General features: G+C 29.5%; 4 protein-coding genes across 7 annotated transcripts; 3 read left to right on the top strand and 1 right to left on the bottom strand.

The window, feature by feature from the left end:
- Positions 1–152: 152 nt before the first annotated feature.
- Positions 153–2,951, top strand: LOC111033979 (synaptosomal-associated protein 29). 3 transcript variants are annotated; one of them, XM_022314966.1, is made up of 6 exons: positions 153–265; positions 801–1,126; positions 1,193–1,294; positions 2,007–2,187; positions 2,255–2,365; positions 2,513–2,951. In XM_022314966.1, exons 2-6 carry the CDS (start codon positions 845–847, stop codon positions 2,644–2,646), a joined length of 810 nt encoding a protein of 269 aa, XP_022170658.1. In that variant the 5' UTR covers positions 153–265; positions 801–844; the 3' UTR covers positions 2,647–2,951. The 3 variants fall into 3 exon arrangements, with proteins under 3 accessions (XP_022170658.1, XP_022170660.1, XP_022170657.1); XM_022314968.1 differs by having other exon boundaries at positions 160–269; XM_022314965.1 differs by lacking the exon at positions 153–265 and adding an exon at positions 465–612.
- A 9,735-nt stretch (positions 2,952–12,686) lies between these two features.
- On the top strand, positions 12,687–16,648 carry LOC111033985 (inositol oxygenase). The gene is made up of 7 exons (XM_022314978.1): positions 12,687–12,815; positions 12,988–13,168; positions 14,859–15,067; positions 15,447–15,583; positions 15,656–15,790; positions 15,892–15,987; positions 16,490–16,648. The coding sequence occupies exons 1-7, from the start codon at positions 12,813–12,815 to the stop codon at positions 16,596–16,598; spliced, it is 870 nt and encodes a 289-aa protein (XP_022170670.1). The 5' UTR covers positions 12,687–12,812; the 3' UTR covers positions 16,599–16,648.
- A 75-nt stretch (positions 16,649–16,723) lies between these two features.
- LOC111033986 (vacuolar protein sorting-associated protein 37B) lies at positions 16,724–20,336 on the bottom strand. The gene is made up of 4 exons (XM_022314979.1): positions 20,003–20,336; positions 19,765–19,936; positions 17,142–17,224; positions 16,724–17,071 (listed from the first exon to the last, which is right to left on the bottom strand). The coding sequence occupies exons 1-4, from the start codon at positions 20,126–20,128 to the stop codon at positions 16,772–16,774; spliced, it is 681 nt and encodes a 226-aa protein (XP_022170671.1). The 5' UTR covers positions 20,129–20,336; the 3' UTR covers positions 16,724–16,771.
- A 681-nt stretch (positions 20,337–21,017) lies between these two features.
- Positions 21,018–23,207, top strand: LOC111033984 (NAD-dependent protein deacylase Sirt4). Of its 2 annotated transcripts, XM_022314977.1 has the most exons (4): positions 21,018–21,586; positions 21,644–21,726; positions 21,889–22,089; positions 22,686–23,207. In XM_022314977.1, exons 1-4 carry the CDS (start codon positions 21,427–21,429, stop codon positions 23,001–23,003), a joined length of 762 nt encoding a protein of 253 aa, XP_022170669.1. In that variant the 5' UTR covers positions 21,018–21,426; the 3' UTR covers positions 23,004–23,207. The 2 variants fall into 2 exon arrangements, with proteins under 2 accessions (XP_022170669.1, XP_022170668.1); XM_022314976.1 differs by having other exon boundaries at positions 21,077–21,586; positions 21,644–22,089.
- Positions 23,208–23,837: the final 630 nt, after the last annotated feature.

Below are 23,837 nucleotides of genomic sequence, written 5' to 3'. Positions count from 1 at the left end.
TGTCGCGGTACCCACTGGGCACTGACCAGTGACCACTACCCGATAGTAGCGATAGTAGCGATAGTAGCGATAGTAGTCGTCGAACAAAAGAAGCGACGACTGACGAGTACAATCTATAATTTCAGGACAATCTATAAAACTATAGTGTTTGTCCGTTTGTCATGAGCACGGTACGTCGGTACTGCACTACTGCAGTTATGAAACCATAAATCACAGGCACAACTTGTGAGTTGTGATTCTATTGTATGAGGTCTATGAGTGTATTGTAGGTATTATTTTTAATATTTGGTATTTACTAAACAATAAACATTTATAGAATCGACGTGTTAGTGTGCGACTCATAGGGCATAGACGATTGATAGACAACAATGACCTCGGACCTCGGTATCTCACTCACCAGTCACCATTCGCCAAAAAAAACTTCACTATTGTTACGATTCAGTGATAACAAGTAACAACTCGCAAAGAAGTTCGAAACTCAATATTCATCACCGAGTGATTTTTTTTAAAAAACACCATACTACCTATATGTACAAAATATACCAGAATACCTATTAATTTACTATACTATAGTCTATGATAAATGAATAAATGATTCATACGTCATCATAGGTGCGTTTTTATGGCATAATAATATTACTTAAACCTATGGTATTTTGCAATTGCAATATTGCAATTAATAAATTATATTTTACACTACTTACTTGCCTTGAGACACTCTTTTTACTTTTAAAGTGATTTTTAAACTTTTTTCTTTTGTCGCATTAATTATTAATAGTATAATATTTTCATTAACCTAGCCGAACAAATTGCTTGCATTTAAAGAAAGATTGGGTTGTGCAAAATGTCAAATAACCGATATGTAAGCAATTCATCGAGAGGGATATTCGACGACGATGACGATGTGGATGACAATGAATTTATGTCCCGCGTTCGACCCAATGTCGGCTATAGAAATGACCTTTTAGGCAACAATTTCGGTAATCAAGAATTAGAAAATGCACATAGACAAAAGCAGCAAGTTGTTGAAACAACAAGAGATGTAGAACAAAGAACTTTACAGTCTACGGAAAGAACATTGCGCTTACTCAGAGAGTCTGAAAATATTGGTACTGCAACAGCTGAAGTAAATAATTATCAATAAATAAATTTAAACAAATTGGAGTAATATTTTTGATTTTGACTATTACAGGAATTGGTTAGACAAAGAGAACAGCTGCAAAATACTGATAAAAGACTTGATGAAATAAATTCTAATTTACGCGTCAGCCAAAAACATATACAAGGAATTAAAGTAAATAAATTATAATTTATGCTAAAAAAATATGCCAGCTTTACCTATAGTAAAATAAAAATAAATTGTATTTCAATTTATACCTTGAATCAATAATAATGGCTTATGATTAAGATGTCAGATTGTCAGTGCACTATTTATTTTCTCTCTCAGACCTACATTCAAATTTGTGCTCAATGTAACCAATCTTGTGTTAGCTTTAATATTAGAGTGAATTCTATTACCAAACCCAAAGTTAGGAACATAATCTGTGTTTGAATGGCTGCTTATTTTACAATATTTCTATTTTTCTGTGATATATGAGCATTTTCAAACTGTAATATAGAAATTCATTTGTGTAAAAATTGAAAAAAAAGTCATTTTACAATTAAAAATTATTTTGATAACTTCAAGTTTGATAATGGATAGGTCAATTCACCTTTCTTATATTAAAATTAACAACACAAGATTGGATCTGCTGAATGCAAATTTGCCATGATTAGTATGTTGACATTCTCTTAACGATTAATGGTAAAACTTTCAATTATCTTTGCCTATACTATACACTCATTATTTTAATAGTACAGACTAATTAACTGAAAAAGTATATGTGGATTTTAAAATATTTTTTTTTACATTATTCAACTGTTTAGTTAGGTATTATCATTTAAAAAATAAAATTTTTAAAATGAAATAATATTTTTAACTATTTTTAACTAATTGTATTTTATAGAGTATTTTTGGAAGTTTTAAAAATATGCTCAGTGGTAAATCAAATTTACCACCACGTAGTGCATCAACTGAAATTGAGCCAACAGGGTCGTCTCCATTAACAAATGAAGTGCGTAGAAGTACATTGAGTGAAACCTTAACTCAAGCAAATTCTAATATTAACTCTATGGATCAACATCCTGGTAATAATATACAATCAATACATTTTTACAAGTTATATGGTAATATAATTTTGAAATTTGTAACTAGGTTTAAGAATAAGAGGCTTAGTAGATAATGAATCAACTACACCAACTGATGTACAATCTAGTTTGGATAACAATCTGGATGAAATTCTTGGATCAGTAACTCGATTAAAAGGTTTAAAAAATAAATATATAAATAATATTAGCTAATTTATGCTTAAATTTTATATTTTTAATAAAAACTATTTATAAATTTTATAATTTTGAGTAAATAAATATATATTCTCTTATATAATTTTAATATGTATAACTGTATTTAAAGGTTTAGCATTGGGGCTTGGTGGAGAAATTGATTCTCAAAATGATTTAGTTGAAAACATTCTTGGTAAAGCTGATAAAGCTGACATAAATATGGAACGTCAAAACAAAGAGATAAATCGTATTTTGAAAAAATAATCAACAACATCGAGCAACATTCCTATAACATTAGATATATTTGTAGCATAAGACTCCTATTATAATTACTTATAATACCATACCTTATTTATAAATTTATAATGAATCTTATTTCTCTCTTTATGTTTATATTACCAATTTTTCATGTTATCTATAAAGTATTAGAGTCATTGAAGTATCATAAAATTATACGAAATCATAATATGTGTCAATTCTATTAATGAAGAAAAAATATTTGTATCAATTATATTTACTCATTATTCATTTGTATACCAATAAGTAAAATAAATAATATATTTGCACAAAACTATGGTGTTAATATCTTTCATGACAATATTTATACTTTGTATTATTTAAAATTTTAGGAAGTTAAAATAATGACAAAATAAATCAGAATCACAAAAATTTGTGGTTTAAATTTTATTAAATTTTTTAATTTCTTAGCTTAGAACTGAGAATGTAAGACAAAGTTTAAAATGATGAAAAAATATATGTCATTAGTTATTAATAAATAGTTATTTTGTTTCAATAAAACAAAAAAAAGATTTTTTTAATACTTATTTAAAGGGGAGGGGCATGAGATTTTTGAAAATTTACAAGGGGTGCGTGGAATAAAAAAGGTTGGGAACCTAGTACCTATAGGTAGTTGGATATTTTCATTTCAGAAACCTTTCATTATATGCAAGACATATTCTAATTGTAAAATCCAATATAAATTAATTATTGCTCATACATACATGTATAATTACATGCATAATTATTAATTCATACATAGCATAGCTAGAATTTTCATGAATTACAGTATGAAAAAGTCACTTCAAATGAGATTTAGATATCTGAAGGATTAATTTTAACCTAACTAATTTTCTTCAATTTTGTACTTATAGATTTAATTAGACCATTAATTGAACAACAAATTTATCTAATTATTTGATAAAAAGTGCCAGTTTGTTTATATTTTGTTAAATAAATTTTTTTACAATCTATATTTTACATACTATTAAGTTTAGTCAATGACATATTCTGCAAAATGTAGAAAACATTCAAGGAAGTTAGGTACGTGTACACTGCACGACTGTTAATTGGTAATAATTAATGAATAATAATTGTCAAATCTATATTACCTACCTACTACCTGCAGTACTACCTAGTACTTATATCATTTATATTATACTGGATACCGGGTAGTTGGTACAGTGGTACTTAGATAGGTTAGGTTAGATACCTATCTTTTTTTTGTGATGAAGAAGCAAGCGCCCTCAAACTGGTCGCCACGATTCACAGAACAGAGGGGTGCTAGCCTTGGCAATAGTAATAACTTCTCTCCGTTCCGGCGTGCCGTTTATTACTATACAATTAATTACATTGTAAGTTCATTTTACACACATTTTATACATTCACGCAAACTCGCCCGGTACGCATGTCACATTTTATGCCTACCAAACTTTACTGCTCATATTCGCCTGTGATGATCTTCATCGTTGCCTTCACATGTCTCGTGCCTCGTCCATAGCTGATTGAACCTCCCGATCCACCATTTTCCAAGATCAGCACCCTTTCTCGTCACTTGAGTAAAGAATTTCGTCATTCGACCCCAAATCCTCTGGTTCCCTCTTTATGTGGAATTTCTTCATATAATGCCCTAAACTGCCGTGGTCTGTAAGGACTTAGGTGACATAATATGATGACCGTAATAATAAGACTAATTAAATAGGCAACTAAGAATAATAATGTATGACTGACCTGTTTGAGGCCAACCCATCTGCGAAAATCTCTAATTACCATGCATACGTCCACCTGCAGCCAGTTGCTGCTGTACCTATCCCTCTCGTCTTGCCATCGCTGCAGTAAAGCATTCTTCGACTCTTTCTTGCTTATGCCTCTTGACCGTACTTGCCTTTCCCAGTTTCCCTTGCAAACAATTAGTGTAGAGGTGGATTGGCCTCAACCACCGCCGGCGAGACCGTCCGATACGTGCATGCCACTCTGAATGCGGTTCGACTCTGCACCGATTTCATCTTGTATAGTGCCCGGGCGTTAATTGTCTCTGTTGCATATTCAGTATTCCCGGCCCAAATTTGAGATGTGTTTAGTACAATCTGGAGTTTATAACACTGCCTATGAGGCGTCTACGGAATTCTTTTGGACCTCCGATGTTTGGCATTATTCTGGAGATACTCCCGAGTCCTGACAGCCGTTGTGACATGTTCCGCGACGGGGTTGACGCCGTGGTCGATAAAGTTCATTTTTGAGTCTGTTTGGACTCCAAGATACTTGGTACTTGGCTTCGATAGGACTCTGTGCCCGGTAACATTTAAATAGCGTAGATGGGTACCGAGCTAAGCCGATAAGGTGGGCACCATGGACCAGTTGCGCCAAAAACAAAATTTGTATTTTACGATTGCGTTGCATGCCTGCATATACTTTAGCCTTTAGGTAGGTAAGTTTATGTTTACTATTTATATATATTATTAAATATTAATGCACTAACTATTTTTACTTTCAATGCATGAAAATTGAAAAAATAATTGACTAAAAAATCGTTTTTATTCAATCTAAAAAAAAAAATATTTATTTATATACCTACCTACCTATCTATTATGAATAATTTTTAGTTATGCACTAAAAATAGACTGTAATATAAAATAATATTAGACTAGTGATTTATTTAATTGTAATTATATATTTGCTTATATTTATTAGATTATAAATGTATTATTAATGTTCATGTTCATTATACTACAATAAAAAAATTGTTGTTTGTGTTACTGAATGAAGAACGCAATTTATTAGGCTATCGACCCAGAAAATAAGTATAGGTACCGAGCGCAATTGGTAAACTTTCGATTAGGTATAGGTCAAAGCAGGTCTACATGACTACATATGATTTCATAATAAATTCTAGAACAGTAGTATCTATATTATAGTAATACCTACCTATATACACAATTAATCATTAATGTACCTACTTATCTACTATATCTTGTACATAAAAACATTTTTTATAGTTATTATTATTCCTCATTGTGAAACGAATATAAATATTACACTCAGAATCTCAAAAAGACAATATAACCTCAGAATAGATGAAGCCTTTATCTATTGTGATATAACTAAGACATGACGTCACATGTCAGTTCACGTTTTACCTAAAAGATTGACGTCAATATAAGATTCAATAAAGCATAAACTATAATAAACTATACCTACTTATTTTTTTTTTATAGCGTTATTGTTATAGACTACCTATTGTAGATTATATTGACTGAGGTAGGTACTTATTTCAGCCCATTAGCTGAGCTCAGACGTTATTTTGGTAGGTAACAAATTTTTAAAAGACCTAACTGGTGTTTAGTGTTATTGATTCTCCAAATTTAATTACCCTAATTACATTTAAAGTTCCTCAACGATCCTCTCCCTCTACTTCTACCTTCCACTTATTCTTTAGTTCCAACAACTACACAAGCAATAACTAATAAGTAATGAACATTTAAGACCTTTTATGTCCCATGCCAACTCGGACCCTACTTAAATTTTTTTAATTTCTAATTGTACACTTAATTTAAAAAATATTATGTATTTATGTATAGTTGATTTATATTCTATGTCAGGGATGGCAAATCTTTTGAACACTGCGTGCCCAACATAAGTAATAACCTTTATTTTTTTTTAGAGCGTGCCATGAAAAAAATATTAAAAATATTATATTTTGTTATACTATAATTTGGTTGTATAAATAATGTATTAGTATGAAAAGGTTAGTTTAGGTTGTTATAGGTCCTATAATATTCGCGGAAGCAATGCAAAAGCAGTTCCCGCCGCGTCGTCGATTTTGAACGGAAAAAAAGGTCTTATATGTAAACATTTTCGCGTTCCCACAAAATCTTTTTGCGTGCCACCTCGGGCACGCGTGCCATGGATTTGCCATTACTGATATATACCTATAGTTATGACTACCATATCAAACGCTTATTAATTAACACTCTTATCAAAACTAACTATAATGAAATATCAACAAAATATGAGCCCATTAAATTTTGTTTTCATTCTCCTTATTTTTTAAAATTTACTACAATTCTGCTATCGTATTTCAATTAAACATTTTAGGTATTATACAATAGATTATTAGAATCGTCGTATTTTAATTATTTTATATAATACATACACCAGTCAATTGAGTAAACAAGTGTTCTGTAAATAACAAATTTTTATTTTTCAAATTAACAGAATGAAACATATTTTTACACAAAGAAAAACTGAATACATGCGGTAATATATGTATGATATAATATACAAAAAAATATTTAAAAAAATTATATTATATATATATATATATTAAATACATCTTGATGTATATAGTTACCCGCAGGAATGGTTAGCGGGAAAACAAAAAATAAACGAAAATCGCGAGGGCCAACTAAAAGGTTGCCGGCGGAAAACGATGACGGGCTTCGGTACGAAACTAAAAGAAAAATGTAAAAAAAAATGCAACGAGGCACAGGGTGCTCGAAAAACCGGATGACCGGATGTGACTTAAGGCGGCTATCGAGGGTCACACGGGATTGTAGAGGGCTGGAGTGGACTTGGTCGAACTTCGCGACTGTTCGATGCCCGCAGTTACGTGAGCAAATGGTGGCAAGACGGTGCCCAAAAAACATCCTGGATCAATGCATCTCTCAATCGTTTAACGGCGTCTCACCACATCGCGGTACCAGGGTACCACTCTAATCATTATTATTCGGACGACAACAACAGCAGGCCAACAATCTGCCGACTTTGAGGAGTCGGCTTCCCAGTGCTGACCTAATGGACGGCCTACGGCGGCGACCTTGCATCGATTTTGCTGCTGCTGTTGCTGCTGACTTTGCCGTGGGCGTGCAGGTCACTGGAGGTTCGAACTCGTCACCGTCACTTTTTGCTACGTCTATAGCCGAGCTTTGAACTGTTTTCTCAATTTCTTCTGATTGAATCACGTTCTTGACCTCTAGGACGTCCGGCTCACAATCTATGTCCGACGGCAGCTGGTTGTTCGCCGTTGTTGTTTGTCGCTCGCGATTGGCCAAAAGACCAGGTGCCAAACAATCACCGTAATTTTTTGCCACGTCTATAGCCGTGCTTTGAGCTGCCTCCTCAATTTCTTCTGACTGAATCACGCCCTTGGCCTCTATGACGTCCGGCTCACAATCTATGTCCGACGGCAGCTGGTTGTTCGCCGTTGTTGTTCGACGCACTTTATGGGCCAAAAGACTAGGTGCCACACAATCACCGTCTTCAGAATGCCGTGCCATCGGTGGCAAGTGTTCAACTTCCGGCGCACTGCTGAAACACCGCGGAAGGTGCTTACCGTGCTTTGTGTTAGCGTTTCGGATTACTTCGTCAAACTCCAGCAACTTGTCCAAGACGCTCGGTACAAAAATCCTCGGTGCCTTCGTTTATTGTGGTGATGCAATACTGCTATCACCGAGTGAAACAGACGACGACCGCTCGTCACTCGGACCCAGAGAGAGGGGTGGTGAATTCAATAATGACCTCTGAACGGCGGCCTTCAGTAAGTCCTCGGTCACCTCGTCCAACACTTTGAAATCTGCCGAAGTCAACGTCGTCGTTGGTTGTTGGCCACTGAGCTTGCTGATTGCACACACAATTGTAGGCCTCGTGGCCAGTGTAGGGTCGTCCACCCTGTGTTCTTTGTCTTCCGACAAATTACTGCATTCGCTATGGCGGGTGCTATGCTCGCATTGCTGCAAACTTCCAACAGCCAGAACATCCAATTGTTCTGGCGTTGTAATATGGTCTGCTTCTGTAAAACTTTCCATGGTTTTGTTTAAAAATTCAGAAATTGAATTTCAAGATATTATAATTGAGTTAAATTATTTAAATAATTTATGAGACAAAAAATTGTTTGAGTAATGCCTCGTAGTAGACTGAAACAAAATTTGTTATAAGATGTATGAATAAACATTCAGATAAATATACACATCCATGACAACGAAATATAATATTATAATATTGTTGAACATTGGAAACAAAATAGGTATATGGCTTCTAATTAATTTCCAAACACATTATATATATGTATTTAAAATGACGATTGTCTTACATCTGAATGTATGGTTCATTAATAATTCGTTTACATGCATTTTGAGTTGACAACTCGACAATATAAAATATAATAATATGCGGTCTCCTCTAGTGTCCACGATATTTGTGTACTGTGTAGATGTGTTATATGCGGTCCGAGTTGTGCAAAACGCGCCCGCTCGTTTGACTTAGCGGACCCATTGACTTTGCCCCATTTTTTTTTTTGGTTTTGTACTTACGTCCGTCGCTTTCCGTCGGCAACGTTAGTTGGCTCTCCTCGCGATTTTTGTTTTGTTATACCGCCAACCGTTCTTGCCAGTACATTTTATATAAATTATGATGTATCAGGTTATTGTATGTATTCAGTATTTAATTGTGTAAAAATGTATTTCATATTGTTATTTAAAAAAAATTAAAAATTAGTAATAAACATAACACGCATGTTTATTCAATCCACTGGTGAATATGTTACGTAAAACAATTAAAATGCGAAGATTCTAATAATCTATTCTATAATGCCTAATATATTTCATTAAAATGTAGATCAAATGCAGCTGTTTAAATGCGGTAGAAGTATTTCAATAAATTTGAAAAAGTTTTGAATGAAAACAAGATTTAATGTGCTCATATTTTGTAAATATTTTGTCGAGATTCTCGACATGAACCATAGTTGGTCTTGGTGTTTGATATTATAGCCATAACTATAATATGTAGGCATGTATTAAAATAATATATTGTGATCACCGTCAGTAAGTGCATAGCCGTACAGGTACTTCATAGTATATTGATATTTTTGGACCTGATTTATAACAGTTTGCTCAATTTTGTTTACATAATGTACTAGTGCTTTACTGTTTGTTGACTTATTTAATTTTATGTAATAATTGCAAAATTATATGTATAATACATAGCAATTCTCGTATTGCAATTATATAGACTTAACACCTAAGTACTTATTTTCATAATAAAGTATATACTATTTTGATGTACTAACGAAGTTATTAACACTCGGGAGAGTTGACACAGTTCATCCTGTAACTACGTATATGATATATGCATCTACAAATAATTCAAAGCTAATCACTTTAGGTTTATTTTGATTAATGGATTTGGCCACTTTAAATTGTTATAGAATAGATAGAATAAATAACACCAGGTTTAACATTTTTTAGGGTAAGAAAAAATAAATTATGAACGCATAATGCATAAACAGCATATTTTAAGGTTCCAGTAGTACACTAGGCTTGCCCAACTTTTTTCAACTTGAGGGCCACATTCGGAACTTATATTTATACTGCAGGCCGTACAATACACTTTACGGTTTTTTTTGTGAAGTCTGATGAATGCAATAAGTATAATATTTTCTTTGTTCACTTATCGAGTTATTAATAAATTATAATTACTGCTTTAAATTATTATTTATATTCATTGTGCGAGTTTAAACTGTTTGAAGTACTAATAATAAATATTTCCATGCTACTACGCTAGTTAACAATTTGTTTTGCCATTAGAAACTGCTAGTTCACTTTTATATTAATATTAAAAATTGTGAGATATCTTGGAATTCTTAATAAGAGCTCATTAAAATACAATTTGTATTTATAAGACCTATACCAGGGATGGTACACCTTTTGAACCCTGCGTGCCCAAAATTAGTAATAACCTTTTTTTTTTAGAGTATGCCATGAAAAAAATATTATATTTTGTTATACTATAATATGATTGTATAATTAATGTATTAGTATAAAAAGGTTAGTTTAGGTTATTATAGGTCCTATAATATTTTTTGAAATATATGAAAGGGGTAAGTCGGGGAGCTGTCCCGTCCACCCCCCAGGTATTAAAATTTGATATTATTAATAAATGATGGCGGCGCCGCGGAAGCAATGCGAAAGCAGTTTCCGCGGCGTCATCGGTTAAAACGACAAAAAAAAAGGTCCTATAATATTAAATATTATATAATATTATAATAGTAAACATTTTCGCTTGCCATGGATTTGCAATCAATGTTCTATGTTATAAATGTAATGCATTATGCGAACGAAGCCCGAAAAACGTAAAGCTTTGCATGTAATTTGTTCGATGTGATTATTGGATGATGACGATGGCACTGATCTGAATCCTAAATCATCTACTTGATTTACTCGACGCAAGGTTTGGTTATAGATTAGGTCTATATATAATCATAAACAATTGTATCACGCGTTCTGAAGAATGTATAGTATTGTATTTATCTATAAGTCTAAGGAAAACTAACCGTTTCACACCAGTTAACAAACTTAAATAAGGCCTTTTGTAATACTATGCTGTCATTAGTCATCCATAGTGATTAATGATTATTGATTATGTTCTTAAAAAGTTTTGCGTAGTCAGTAAATAAGAGGATTCTGCATAGAAAAATTACACCTTGTGGACCTGAAGTAACTTTTATGCTATTTGACGTATTAACTATAGGTTAATATTAAATGTATGTTAGATACAAGTTATTGAAAATATAATTTATAAGTTTTATTAAAATTGTAGTGCATAAAAAATGACAAAATAAACATTTGCTAAAAATTAAAATTTTTTACTGTTCTTAATTTTTTAGTTACCTAAAGTTGCATAAAATGTCTGTTTTTTAATTCTTATTTTTTGTTTTCCCGATTATTTTGACACTGGAAATTTTGAATTTTAAACTCTTAAAAGTACCAACTAGAACCACATTTCTAGAAGAAACCTCCCCCTGCAGGTATGAAAATCGATGCATTTTATTCAACTATACTTTTCATGTAAGTATACAGATGTAATTTTTTTTTTAACACATTAATGCAAAATCAATACATTTATCGTTATTCACTCCGCTCAGAATCTAAAATTGTAAAAAAACGAATGACCAACGAAATCAAAGTAGTATGTCTATATTAGTATATATAACTACTAATAGCAATTAGCAACTACGAATGTATAGATAAATATTTCAATAATAGTTAATAATGTGGGTACATTTGTAATAATTTTGCATACGTATATAAATGGATAAAAAAATGTTGATGTTTATAATATGTTATATAAATTTATAATAATAAAAATTCGCTAATCAATTAGATAATATATTAGAAATATGTGTAAATACTTACGCCATAATATTAAGTATTAGGCATTATAAACTATAAACATGCATAGGGAAGATCGAAAAGCTTAAATCAATTATAATATATTATAGACAACATCTATTGCATATTTTGTATACGGGGTGATCCATTTAACACAAAACACTCATCAAACATTATTTCAGAAAACAATAACGTTTTTGAAAATATTTCTTTTACTTAAATTTAAGTCGTTACAAAACTACATTTTTTGGAAAAAATAATAGTTTTTTCATTATTTTTCGTCGTTATAATTTTTAAGTTTTTTACCCTTTTGAGTGCAACATGCACTTTTAGTTTCATATTCTGAAGCAGACTATTAGTGACCTAACCTGGACAAATAGGTACCTATACGACTACGACCTACCTAGTGGAACTTGGAACTACATTTTGCAGCTCACCACTGTACCACTCGCTTTAAATGTTGTCATTAAAAAAAAAATTAAAACGATAAAAAATATTTTTTGAAATAACAAGTGTTTTGGTTAAATAGTTCATCTGAAATAGAAATATCAGATGTATCGTGCACCTATATACCTATATTCATTAACGAATAATGATTTACTTATTGATGTAGGTAGGTACAATTAAATGCACATATAATATAATAATATCGACATAAATTGTTAATTGGTCGTCGGTTCGATAAAATATTATTATTATGTTACTACCTATTGGTGGCTATATATATAGGTAGTAGCCAGTACGTACTATATCTACGATCGTTGCTAATGAAGCGTGATTATTGATTAGTTATATCTAACTGTTATAAGTATACCAAAGTCCAATTAGATGGTGTTTAATTAATAATTACAGGGAGGTAGGTAGGTATATAAGTTAGATGCTTGGTATCTAATCAGCCACTTGCACTAGCTAGGTATAACGCTATAGACATTTATGGATCAGTAAACCTATTGGATTTATTGTCAACATTTGTACATCAACTGAAATATAATGGTATTTCTTTTTTTTTTTACTATACTTGACTATACATACCTATTGCGTTTTTTTGAATTTTATATTTACAATTTGTTATGTTGCATAAACATATTATATCATAAGTTAGAGATGTGTATTAATAGTACTTAGAAACTAATATAATTAAATATCAATAAAAATTAAATTTTAGGTAAAAAATAAAATCGCTATGCTAGATGTATCAGAGCTGTTGAGACCAGAGGCAGCATTTGCATCCAAACCTATTGGACGATACAGGGATTATGACATAGACCACGAGGATCCTATAAAAGAAAGAGTGAGAATCACATACACCGAGATGCATACGAACCAAACAATAGATTACGTAAAAAGTAAGTCCAAATAAGTTATTAGCCTTTAGTAGGGAGTAGTAAAAATATTTAATCTCAAATTTAAGGGTGGTTTCTGGTAGTAAATTGGACCCAGTTGGTACTTTCGAAGGGTAAAAATAAAATATTCCCACTACTTTTCAAAATCACGAAATAACAAGGATACTCAATCAATATTTTTGACAAGATCGATTTATTTTTTATAGCTATGGGCCTAAGGCATAACCATTTAGTAGTGCAAAGGTTGTGCATACGTTTTATATTCTAACAGAAAACAGAAATGTTAAGATGTTAAAAATAGATTTTATTTTTATAAAAATTTTATGTTCAAAATTTGACAAAATTGGTTATTCAAACAAACATAACGATGTTATACATTTTTATACTGCTTAAGGGGTGTTCTGTGGTGATAAAAACTTCTGTTTTTCAAATGAGAACCCATTTTTTTTTTTTGTAAATTATTAAGTGAAAAGTTTTTTTGAAAATGTTGATATACCTACTTATTATTCAATATCTGAACGAGAAGTTTCATAAATAATGTTTATACTACGGATAATAGTCCTTAAAGATGGTTTTACAAAAATTAAAAATATATGGAATATTAGATCTAGTATTTATTAAACTTTGACTAGGTATTTTTCCAAATTATAAATGATAGGTTAATAATATGAAAGGGTACAACAATTTTGAAATCATCATAATGGCATCGACATACCTCCCAAACCCATTTTCATAATCCACATTTATCTATAATTATTCTTAATACCTACACGGTTAAGTAATTCGAAATAAGCTATTCTTCTATATTTTTATTATGATACGTCAAATTTTTCAGAAAAATTGTCCGCTAAATAATTTACAGCAGAAAAAGAGAGTTTTGATTTAAAAACCAGAAATTAGTGTCTCTATTATAAGGCACTTAAGTATTAAAAAGAATCTCAAGAAATAGAAAATATGGTATTTAGGTATATTTAAAAAGTCCAAAAATATTATCTAGATATATCTATATTAGGCACCTGGTAAAATATTTATTTATATTCATAATTCATACCTATGTCAAACTAATAGTATACTTAATACCTATGGGCTATGACCTATCACCTATCGTATACCTAATAGAAATAGGAAGACATGGCAAATAAAAAAAAAAAATTGATATTAAATAAAAATATGGATAATGCCTATATAATTTAAGAAATATACTTATGTCAGGAAATTCCCAAAAATAATATTTTGTAAAATGTATTAACACGTTTTAAATCAATTTAGGTAGGAACTAAAAAATATCATGATATTTTAATGAAATATGAAAATCAAACAACTTGACTTAAATATATATGTATACCACCATCACAATTTGTCTAAAAATCAGATTTTCATAAGATATTAAAAAACTGTAGTTGTAGCGCTATTGTCTATATAAATTATAAAATATTACACAAAAAATTATTTTTAAATATTGATTAGAACAAAAATTATTTCATTCGTCAGGTTTTTCTATTACACATTTACACCTTGTAAAAGTATTTCTTTAATAATTAATTTAGTTAACAATCTCATATACATGCCCATTCGATACACATAATACATTTGACCTAGGTACCAAATAAAAAATAGTTTTTAAATTTCTGTCAGTACTCTTAGCTCATTAAAAATTTTAATTGTTTTATTTTCCTACACATTTGTAACGAAGAAAAGATGGCTGAATGGTTGTCTTTCGATAAATTTGAGGCCACTATTATGGAAGCATTGGAATCCCTCAACGACTTAGTAGACGAAAGCGATCCTGACGTAAATATTCCCAACATTGTTCACGCATTTCAAACTGCCGAACGCATACGCGCCGTTCATCCACACCATGACTGGTTTCATCTGGTTGGTCTGATACACGATTTAGGGAAAGTAAGTAAACCGTAAAGGTGCATTTTAAATTATTAAGTATCTATTTAAGTATTAATTCTAAATAAATCTAAAGCAGATAACAGTAGTTAGGTGAATGTTCATAAAAACAAAATAGAGAACAAGTAGGCAATACATGCCTATTTTATAATAACAAGTAATAACATAACCATGAAATTATTCTTCAATCTTTATGGTAATAAGTAATGACCAATGTAGGTATAGGTTAAGGTAATACACTATAATACTATAATACTTAGGTACCTACTAATATTAATAGCATACCTACTATTTAGGCAATAGTTTGTATCCATTGATCGACATTTATTTGGTTAATTTGTTCACAAAAGCCTATTTGTTTTGTTTTGCACCTACTTATTAGGTGATGGCTTTCAAAGGTGAGCCTCAGTGGAGTGTGGTTGGTGATACATTTCCTGTTGGATGTGCATGGGCGGATTCTATAGTTTACAAAGACACCACATTTAAAAAGAACCCTGACACCTATGATCCGAGATACAAGTAACTTTACCATTTAATTTATTAAAATGAGTCTAGTAGTCTAGAGCCAAATTAATACTATCATATTTTCAGCACCACATTAGGTATTTATTCGAAAAATTGTGGATTGGACAATATCTTGATGTCTTGGGGACATGATGAATACTTATATAGAGTCTTAGTACACAACAAAACTACAATACCCAAAGAAGGACTAAACATGATTAGGTAGGTAATTATCAATTATGTCCATTAACTATTTTTGGCACCTATATATATATTATTTAACTTTTACGAATTTCATCATATTTTCTGCATACCTACTGTAGATTCCATTCATTTTACCCATGGCACTCTGGTGGTGACTATGATTTTTTATGCTCTGAAGATGATTTGGAAATGAAGAAATGGGTCTTAGAATTCAAGTAAGTGGATATTTGGATGAGATCTTAAATATTCTATTGAATAGGTTTCTGTCAATCATCAAGAAGTTTGTTTAATTTTTTTGTTTTTCCTTCTTGTATAACATGCTAAAGGTACTGAATAAATACTTCATATAGCTTATTCTGTACTAAAGGTAATAAATACGTATAGTTAATGTTTTGAAGATTTATTTTAAAAAAATGAGGTAGGTAATGTTTATTTTATATAAATACCAACTCTAGTAAACATGTGAACATCAACCGGTAAAAAATTAGATAAACTTAATCTTCTGAAATTGGTAAATTTTAAGTGTGGGAAAAATTTATTTGAAGGAGAACAAATCATTGTTTATTATGTAATGATCATGTGATCATTCTGCAAAATTAATTTATAGTTTTTAGTTGTAAGTAATCAAGAAATTGATTGCCACTCTGTATTAAAACTCTCTAATTAAAAAAATGAATCAATTATTGTGAACAACTAATGTTTTTTCTTTTTTTTTAGTAAATTTGATTTATATACTAAAGGAGGTGTCATACCAGATATAAAAGAATTGATGCCATATTATCAAACATTGATCGACAAATACATTCCAGGATTAATTAAGTGGTAGAAGTAAATCATAGAAAAGGTGTTTACAAAAGTTAAAAAATAATAATAACATTCTAATAATTGTATTTTGTTCTATATACATAATTCAAATTTATAAATGTATATTTTAATAAAAAAAATAATAATTGTAACATTATTGTTTTGAATATAATAATTAATTTATATATTGTGTATTTAATATTGTCTGTTTAAAAATTGATTGCCTGGCATAGGCATATTCATTGGTACATTTGGATATGGCATTGAAGTAGGTTGAAAATAAAATGAATTGGGATATCCAGGTTGTGGATATCCTGCTGTTGTTGGTTGAATGTTATTGATTGGTGGTCTGAAGGAATTATTACGCCTACTTAGCAATTCAGACATTTTATCTGCTTTAGCTTTACGCATATGCATATCCTTACGACGTTTCAGGAACTCTTCTAAAAAGCCTTCTAAGTCAGTGCTACCACTTAAAAAATTTTCGGCCAATTTCTAAAATAACAAAAAAAGATATTTTCAATTTTTGTAATTTTTATAATTATTTTATGTAATTCATACTTACATCTGATTCTTCTTCAATCTCACTAGAAGCAGTTTGCAACAATGCTAATATAGTTTCTGGATTCATACTACCTTTGTGTTGTTCTAAAAATATAATTTTAATGACTTATTAAAGGATATTCAACAAAAATAATAATACAAATAGGGAACTATTTATTTATGGCTGTTGAATGCAAACCATTTGTATATTTAGGCAACATTCTTTATCTTGAGTAATGTGTAACTGTGTGTAGTGACTGATCATTAGTGTGAGTGAGTTACCCAAAGAGGCTTTATGTTATTGAAGACAAACTACGGCTAAGATTAAAAAAGGTTTAACATGAACGCCCCAAAAAACGGAAGAAAAATTCATCCAGTACCAAAAGCCGGTGTTAATTTTGAAAACATATTTTAATTCCTTATTCTCTTTTTTAGATAGTGTAGGAATTAGATTTTTGATTTATTATATATTGTTCAATTAGTATAGTACCAAATTAATTTTTTTTTCCAAATTCACTTTTACTTTAGCGCAAATAATAAAAAACAATTAAATTCCTACAAACCTGTTCAAAATAGAATCACAAGAAGACTATATAAAAGCTAAAAATAAAATACTGTTTTATAACATAACATTTAGCTATTAAAGCCATTGTAGTGACTTTACAATGTGTGTGTCTATCATTTATATGAAATATGGATTCTTCAAAGTTAATGATGAGTAACAGAGATCAACAGTATTTTGCCCATTAATTGAACAGTACTTACACTACTTCAATCAATTTTTTTTATACCCATACATTTTATAAAAATTAATATACAACTATATAACTATACTGCATAATGAATAATAATTGTGTTTATAGTTTGTGACACTGATGGTAAAATTAAAATTAAGTTACTCATTCCATACCATTAAGAAAAAAAAATAAATTATCATCATAGTAATGTAGTCTTCTTAATGTTTAAAGCCTCTTGACAATACGTTACCTAAGAGGTTTGATCACTTAAGCACTGATTTTTAAGTACTAAAAAGTAAAAAGTATCAAAATATAACATGCAGGCAAAATCGTCAAAATATGCATGAAAAAACATTTTTAATAGGAAAATATGGTATAAATTTACATGATTAAAGACAAATTTGTCAGTTGGTCACCCATTAATAATAATAATAATGAATGTTTATTTAGCAGTTTTTAGATAATATGTACATACTTAATATTTATTATTACACTGCATTACTTTGTGTTATTATATTATGCATATGTATAATCCTATCTATTCTTATATTATCTATAAAAAAAATCAATAAAATTTAAATAAAACATAAAGTCTAAAAAGTTAGTTGTTAGTTAACATATGTCTACTCAAAAAATTGTGTATTGCATTAATTGTGTACAGCAGAAATTGATAAAGGTAAACCCAGTAAACCTATATGGAATATTATCTAATATCCAAATTGGTTTGGACCTATAAGTTTGTTACTGGTTGTCAGAATATATTAATAGTAGGTATATTAAGCTCATAAATGAATTCAATAATATTTCTTAATCAAGTTAGGTAAATATTTTTATTTTTTTACCTTTTGTATTATACAAAAAATTACATTAATACAAATCTAAATATCTTTTTATTTACCTAAAAAAAACCCGTTTTGGCATTTAATATAAAGTTGAGCTCTCATATACCCATTCCATGTTAAATCTTGATATTATTTATAGTGCATTTTTAATTTTTAATATAATAAACAAGCCACAAACCTAAGCAAAAAATTAATTCTTTGAATATAAAATAAAATGATAGTGTACAGAATTATAATATAATAATGATGATTACATTTAAAATTATTAAAAAAAAGAATTGTAAGGAACGTAAAAAAATTAATTGAATTTGTTAAATTTGATGCAAGTTATTTAACTCTTAACTATTATAGTATTATTATTGTTTTAAAATAAATTAGTTGTTATATAATTATCTAACGGCTAACTTGATATAGAAATAGTGTACTAATATTGAAGTGATACTTAACATTATTTTCTTATTATTTAATATTGATTGGCATTAAGAAATTTAAAAAAATAAAGAGAATACTGAGGGACTATATAAACGTTTTATAATGAAACCGGGGACCTATAGCTCAGGGGTGGGCAACTGGCGTCTTGCGAGGCTCATTTATCTGGCCTGTGCTAAATTTTCAAATTACATTATAAACAAAATAAATGCTACTTAAAATGAATATTTTTAATGAACTGTTTATTTGCTTTCTATGCTCTGGCCCGCTAGATTTTAACTTTCTGAAAATTTGTCCTCTTGTAACTGTGTGTTGCCCATCTATGCTAAACTCTAAGCAAATAACTCTAGTAGAAACTAAATGTTCATCTAACATTTGGGTAGCTTAATGTCCACCAATTAATTTTTTTACTGGGCTGGAACAACATATATTCTATTTGAGCGCATACTAACATAATATTTAAAAACAGAAAATGTATTAGATTATAAATAGACATAAAACCCTCGAAAAATTGTTTCATACTTAGGTATATGCAATGGGGTTGGTTTTTCCCTAGTTTTGCTTTTACAAAAAAAAATTGATAGTAAGTACTCTTGATTTATGATAGAACTCTTAAAGCTCAAATTATTATACTTACTTAAAGTATTAACTTTTTCTGTAACACTTTTATATAGTTTTTCTGCTTCATCATACATTTCACATAATCTTTCTTTACCGCTAACCAACTCTGGTTCTTTAGTAAGATTAAATTCAGCCAAAGATTGATTACTTGCTATTAACATTTCTTTTTCAGTATCTATTTCTTTGTTCTAAAATGTATTGTTTTTAAAATATTAATCAACTTCAAATGCTTATTCTCAATCGTAATTACTTACTGGTTTTAGTTCTTTAGCATAAATTTCAAACTTGCTATCGTCATTTAGTATTTCTTTAAGATCAGAAGCAGTTAAATGAGACATTAGCCCCATTACTGAACTTACAGCTGTTGAACTATTAAACATGATTTACTGAGACATTCGAGTGTAAAATATAAAGATTTAAAGATTTCAAATAATGTAAATAAATATATATATATATATGAAGTTAAGACAACAAGAATATGAATATTCTAGGAGTGAATAAAACTAAAAATAATGAATTGTAAAAGTAAATCTAAAATCATTAAAAATGTTATTCATGAATGACGAAATATTGAATACTGAGGTTGTGAAGTTGATTAAATGATAACAAACTTAGTAAACAAAGTAAAAAAAAATAACATCTGTATTCTGTATCAGACATCAGCTGAATGCCTATTAGCTACATTATGCTTAGCTATATTATTATTTATTATCTATATGCGGATGCCCCCGAGCCCCGATTGTAAAAAAAAATAAAGAATTTTGTATCAAGGCTTGGTCAAGTACGTTACGTACTGCACGAAGTTTTAGTTTAGCCAACATTCGAATAGTCTGTAGAAAATGGATTTGTTTAAAGACAAAATAAAAATTCCGCCTTTTTGGACCGTCACACAGAAAACAAATAAATAATGAATAGTTGTAATGGAGGTATAACGATAGAAATCTATCAATGAAATATGAACACATTTGATCACAGAATAATTAATAATAACAGTTATTCTAATGACGGGCGATTTAAATAGATTTATCGATCTTAAAATCGTTTCTGCTCAGGCGATTTCACATTGAATCGATTTAGTTTTTGTTCGATTTTAGCCCATTTTCCCTTATTTTTGTAATTTTATATTGGTCAGACCGGAGGCAAATTATTTTTTTCCATTATTGGAAAATTTTGTGCGCTGTATGGACATTGGGCATCTTTTCTCGGTATGGAACTGAAAGTGGAACATCATAATTCATATTATTGTAACCCGTCGTGACGGAATCGAAAAATCAACTTTTTTCATTCCGATATAGATCGATTCATTTTCAAGTATAGATAATAATATAAGTACAGTTCTTACATTATTATTATCTATGCTTTCAAGAATCACCCATCTCTAACTTATTCTGTGCTTTGAACATAATAATATAATATTATCACAGAATGTAGTATATAGATAAACTGTTCTGTGAATGACTGTGATAATTCTACACTTGGTAAAGTTCATACTTTCATAGGTTTGGTTTACTTTACCATTACTACGGTCTAATTAATATTGTAATTTGTAGTAAGATTTATTTTGTTATTATTTCGTTACCAAATTGAAGGTCGTAAAATTAAAACGCTGCTTTCAAAAATCAAAAGTGAAAACTTAAAATCTAAACTTATTGTTACCAATACCTTAAATTTTAATATAATGATTTTTAAGACATGTGAAGTAATTCTAAATTCAAGTAAAAGTTTAATTTTTAGATTCAACTCTAATTTTGTACCAAAACACACGCCTGTGCAAACATCAGATGCAATTACTCTTGAACGTTTCATTAAAGAACATAATAAAATACTTGTATTAACCGGTATAGTGTATCATAAATGGTTAATTTAATTGTTGTAATGATATTCATTTAACACAGGTGCAGGAATATCAACTGAAAGTGGTATACCAGATTATCGCTCCGCTGATGTCGGGTTGTATGCGAGAAGTAAAAATCGCCCGGTAATATATCAACAGTTTATTAAAAGTCCAGAAGTACGCGTACGTTATTGGGCTAGAAATTATTTGGGGTGGCCTAGATTTTCATCAATGGCACCTAATTATGCACATACGTTTTTAAAGAATTTGGAAGATAAAAATAAAATTATTCATATTATTACTCAGAATGTTGATAACTTGCATACAAAAGCAGGAAGCAAAAATGTTCTTGAATTGCATGGGACTTCATATGTTATACATTGTTTAGAATGTGATTATACAATCGATAGACATAAATTTCAAGATGTTTTGTCAAGTTTAAACCCTCAAGTTTCCATTAAAGAGTTGTACAGTGTCAGGCCTGATGGTGATGTTGAACTCACTCCAGTAAGGAAAAACATTTTTAAACATTCTATTTTTATTTATTTTCACTTACTAATTCACTTACCATTTACATGCAATTTTTCATTTTGATTATAATAATAATTATACATTATATGTGTAGTATAATTTTTAAAAATATAATACACTTGTGATGTATGAAATATAAATAAATTATTTAACATTATTTGCCATGGCATAGTTTTATTAACATATTATTAGTTCAAGCTGTTTAAAAAATTTTCTTTTCAAAGTAAATATAACTTGACAGGCGTTTAATGTAGCAGATTAACAGGATATCTCGATTCTATAGCCTATAATATTAACAATAATAAAATAATGACTAAATCAACTTAACAAATTACATTTAGATTTCTTACAAAGTTTATAATTTCATTAGGTATTTAAATTATAGAAAATAATGGATACTTTGTAGTTTGTACACAAAAACTCAATCTGTAACAAACCTTAAAAACATTTGCTTACTTATAGGGTAAAATTATCTTATGTTACTATTTTAATTTATAAAGTATTTATAGTAAATCTTTATAATAACCTATTGTTATGATATAAATTTTATAGTTCTATTATTTATTCAATAGGAAGAAATTGGCGGATTCAAGGTTCCTAAATGTCCAAAATGTGAAGGAAATTTATTAATTCCACGCATTGTTTTTTTCGGAGACAACATTCCAAAAAAACGAGTTCAGAGGGTGAATGATTTTGTGGAAGAATGTGATTCACTCCTGGTCATGGGCTCATCTCTATTTGTATATTCAGGTTATAGAATAGTATTGGAAACAAAATCTGCTAATAAACCTGTTGCTGTGGTAAATATAGGACCAACTAGGGCTGATGACTGTGTGGATATTAAAATTGAAGCCAAATTTGGTGAAATATTACCATTATTAAATCTTTAATTTATCCTTAAGATTTTATTATTGTGACTTCTATGTATTTTTTAATGAAAATGTTTTGATAAAAGAAACTTTAACGTTTTTTTTTTTGTTGGAAACAAGTGAATTAGCGAACATTTGAAATTATTATTGACCCTAAATTGTCTCCACAGCTATAATCCCTAATTTTTTATTTTATGATTGAAGATTAGAGATATATTCTAATTCTATAGTCTATGCTCTATATTATAGTCTTCATAATTTTATGGCAAAACTATAAAGGTAGAATTGTGAAAAAATAAATAAATAGGATTATCAACAATTCAAAAAGCAGATAGTCCATAAGTACCTTGTACCTACATTATTTAAATATTATTGTAGATATAAGATAAACAAAGAAAAAAAAAATTTTAAGATAAAACTATAATTTTTGACAAAATCTATTATGTTTATTTTTATTTATTTCAAAAAAAATAATGTAGTTACATAATTTTTGTACCAAATGTTTATATAATAATTTTCCATACATGATGAAATTGTCTCTAAGTTGTTATTGGTGTTTAATGAGCATCTAAAGTTAGAATTTTGACAAAATCGTGAAAATTTGAAAAATTATTATGTGTTAGAATGCTTAAATAGTTAGAAATACATAAACATTTTTTTAAATCTTAGATTTGAAAATTGTATTTAAGGTTCCTTATAGGGTTGTCAACTTTAAAAAAAAAAATTAAAAAACTAGCATATTATAGGTATAATTCTGTCGTATTCTCTATTCCCCGGTGAATTATTTGTGCGCCGCATTGCTTCTACTTTTCAATTCGTGGTTAGCTGCACCGACTCGTTTTTGTTGTGGACGGA

Source organism: Myzus persicae, unplaced genomic scaffold (assembly GCF_001856785.1).
Source record: "Myzus persicae strain clone G006 unplaced genomic scaffold, MPER_G0061.0, whole genome shotgun sequence".
NCBI classification, from domain to species: domain Eukaryota; kingdom Metazoa; phylum Arthropoda; class Insecta; order Hemiptera; family Aphididae; genus Myzus; species Myzus persicae.
Note: the sequence above shows the minus strand (reverse complement) of the source record. Positions and strands in the feature narration are given on the sequence as shown.

What these genes read in the sequence shown, in the direction of transcription:
- LOC111033986 (XM_022314979.1), bottom strand. Translation starts at nt 20,128, where the DNA reads ATGTTTAATAGTTCAACAGCTGTAAGTTCAGTAATGGGGCTAATGTCT. An exon ending in ATGCTAAAGAACTAAAACCA is followed by an intron (nt 19,937 to 20,002) that starts GTAAGTAATTAC and finishes AATACATTTTAG; the next exon opens with AACAAAGAAATAGATACTGA. An exon ending in AGATTGAAGAAGAATCAGAT is followed by an intron (nt 17,072 to 17,141) that starts GTAAGTATGAAT and finishes TTGTTATTTTAG; the next exon opens with AAATTGGCCGAAAATTTTTT.
- LOC111033984 (XM_022314976.1), top strand. Translation starts at nt 21,427, where the DNA reads ATGATTTTTAAGACATGTGAAGTAATTCTAAATTCAAGTAAAAGTTTA. An exon ending in TAAAATACTTGTATTAACCG is followed by an intron (nt 21,587 to 21,643) that starts GTATAGTGTATC and finishes CATTTAACACAG; the next exon opens with GTGCAGGAATATCAACTGAA. An exon ending in GTGATGTTGAACTCACTCCA is followed by an intron (nt 22,090 to 22,685) that starts GTAAGGAAAAAC and finishes TTTATTCAATAG; the next exon opens with GAAGAAATTGGCGGATTCAA.
- LOC111033979 (XM_022314966.1), top strand. Translation starts at nt 845, where the DNA reads ATGTCAAATAACCGATATGTAAGCAATTCATCGAGAGGGATATTCGAC. An exon ending in CTCTATGGATCAACATCCTG is followed by an intron (nt 2,188 to 2,254) that starts GTAATAATATAC and finishes ATTTGTAACTAG; the next exon opens with GTTTAAGAATAAGAGGCTTA. An exon ending in ATCAGTAACTCGATTAAAAG is followed by an intron (nt 2,366 to 2,512) that starts GTTTAAAAAATA and finishes CTGTATTTAAAG; the next exon opens with GTTTAGCATTGGGGCTTGGT.
- LOC111033985 (XM_022314978.1), top strand. An exon ending in AACAATAGATTACGTAAAAA is followed by an intron (nt 13,169 to 14,858) that starts GTAAGTCCAAAT and finishes TTTGTAACGAAG; the next exon opens with AAAAGATGGCTGAATGGTTG. An exon ending in TGATACACGATTTAGGGAAA is followed by an intron (nt 15,068 to 15,446) that starts GTAAGTAAACCG and finishes CCTACTTATTAG; the next exon opens with GTGATGGCTTTCAAAGGTGA.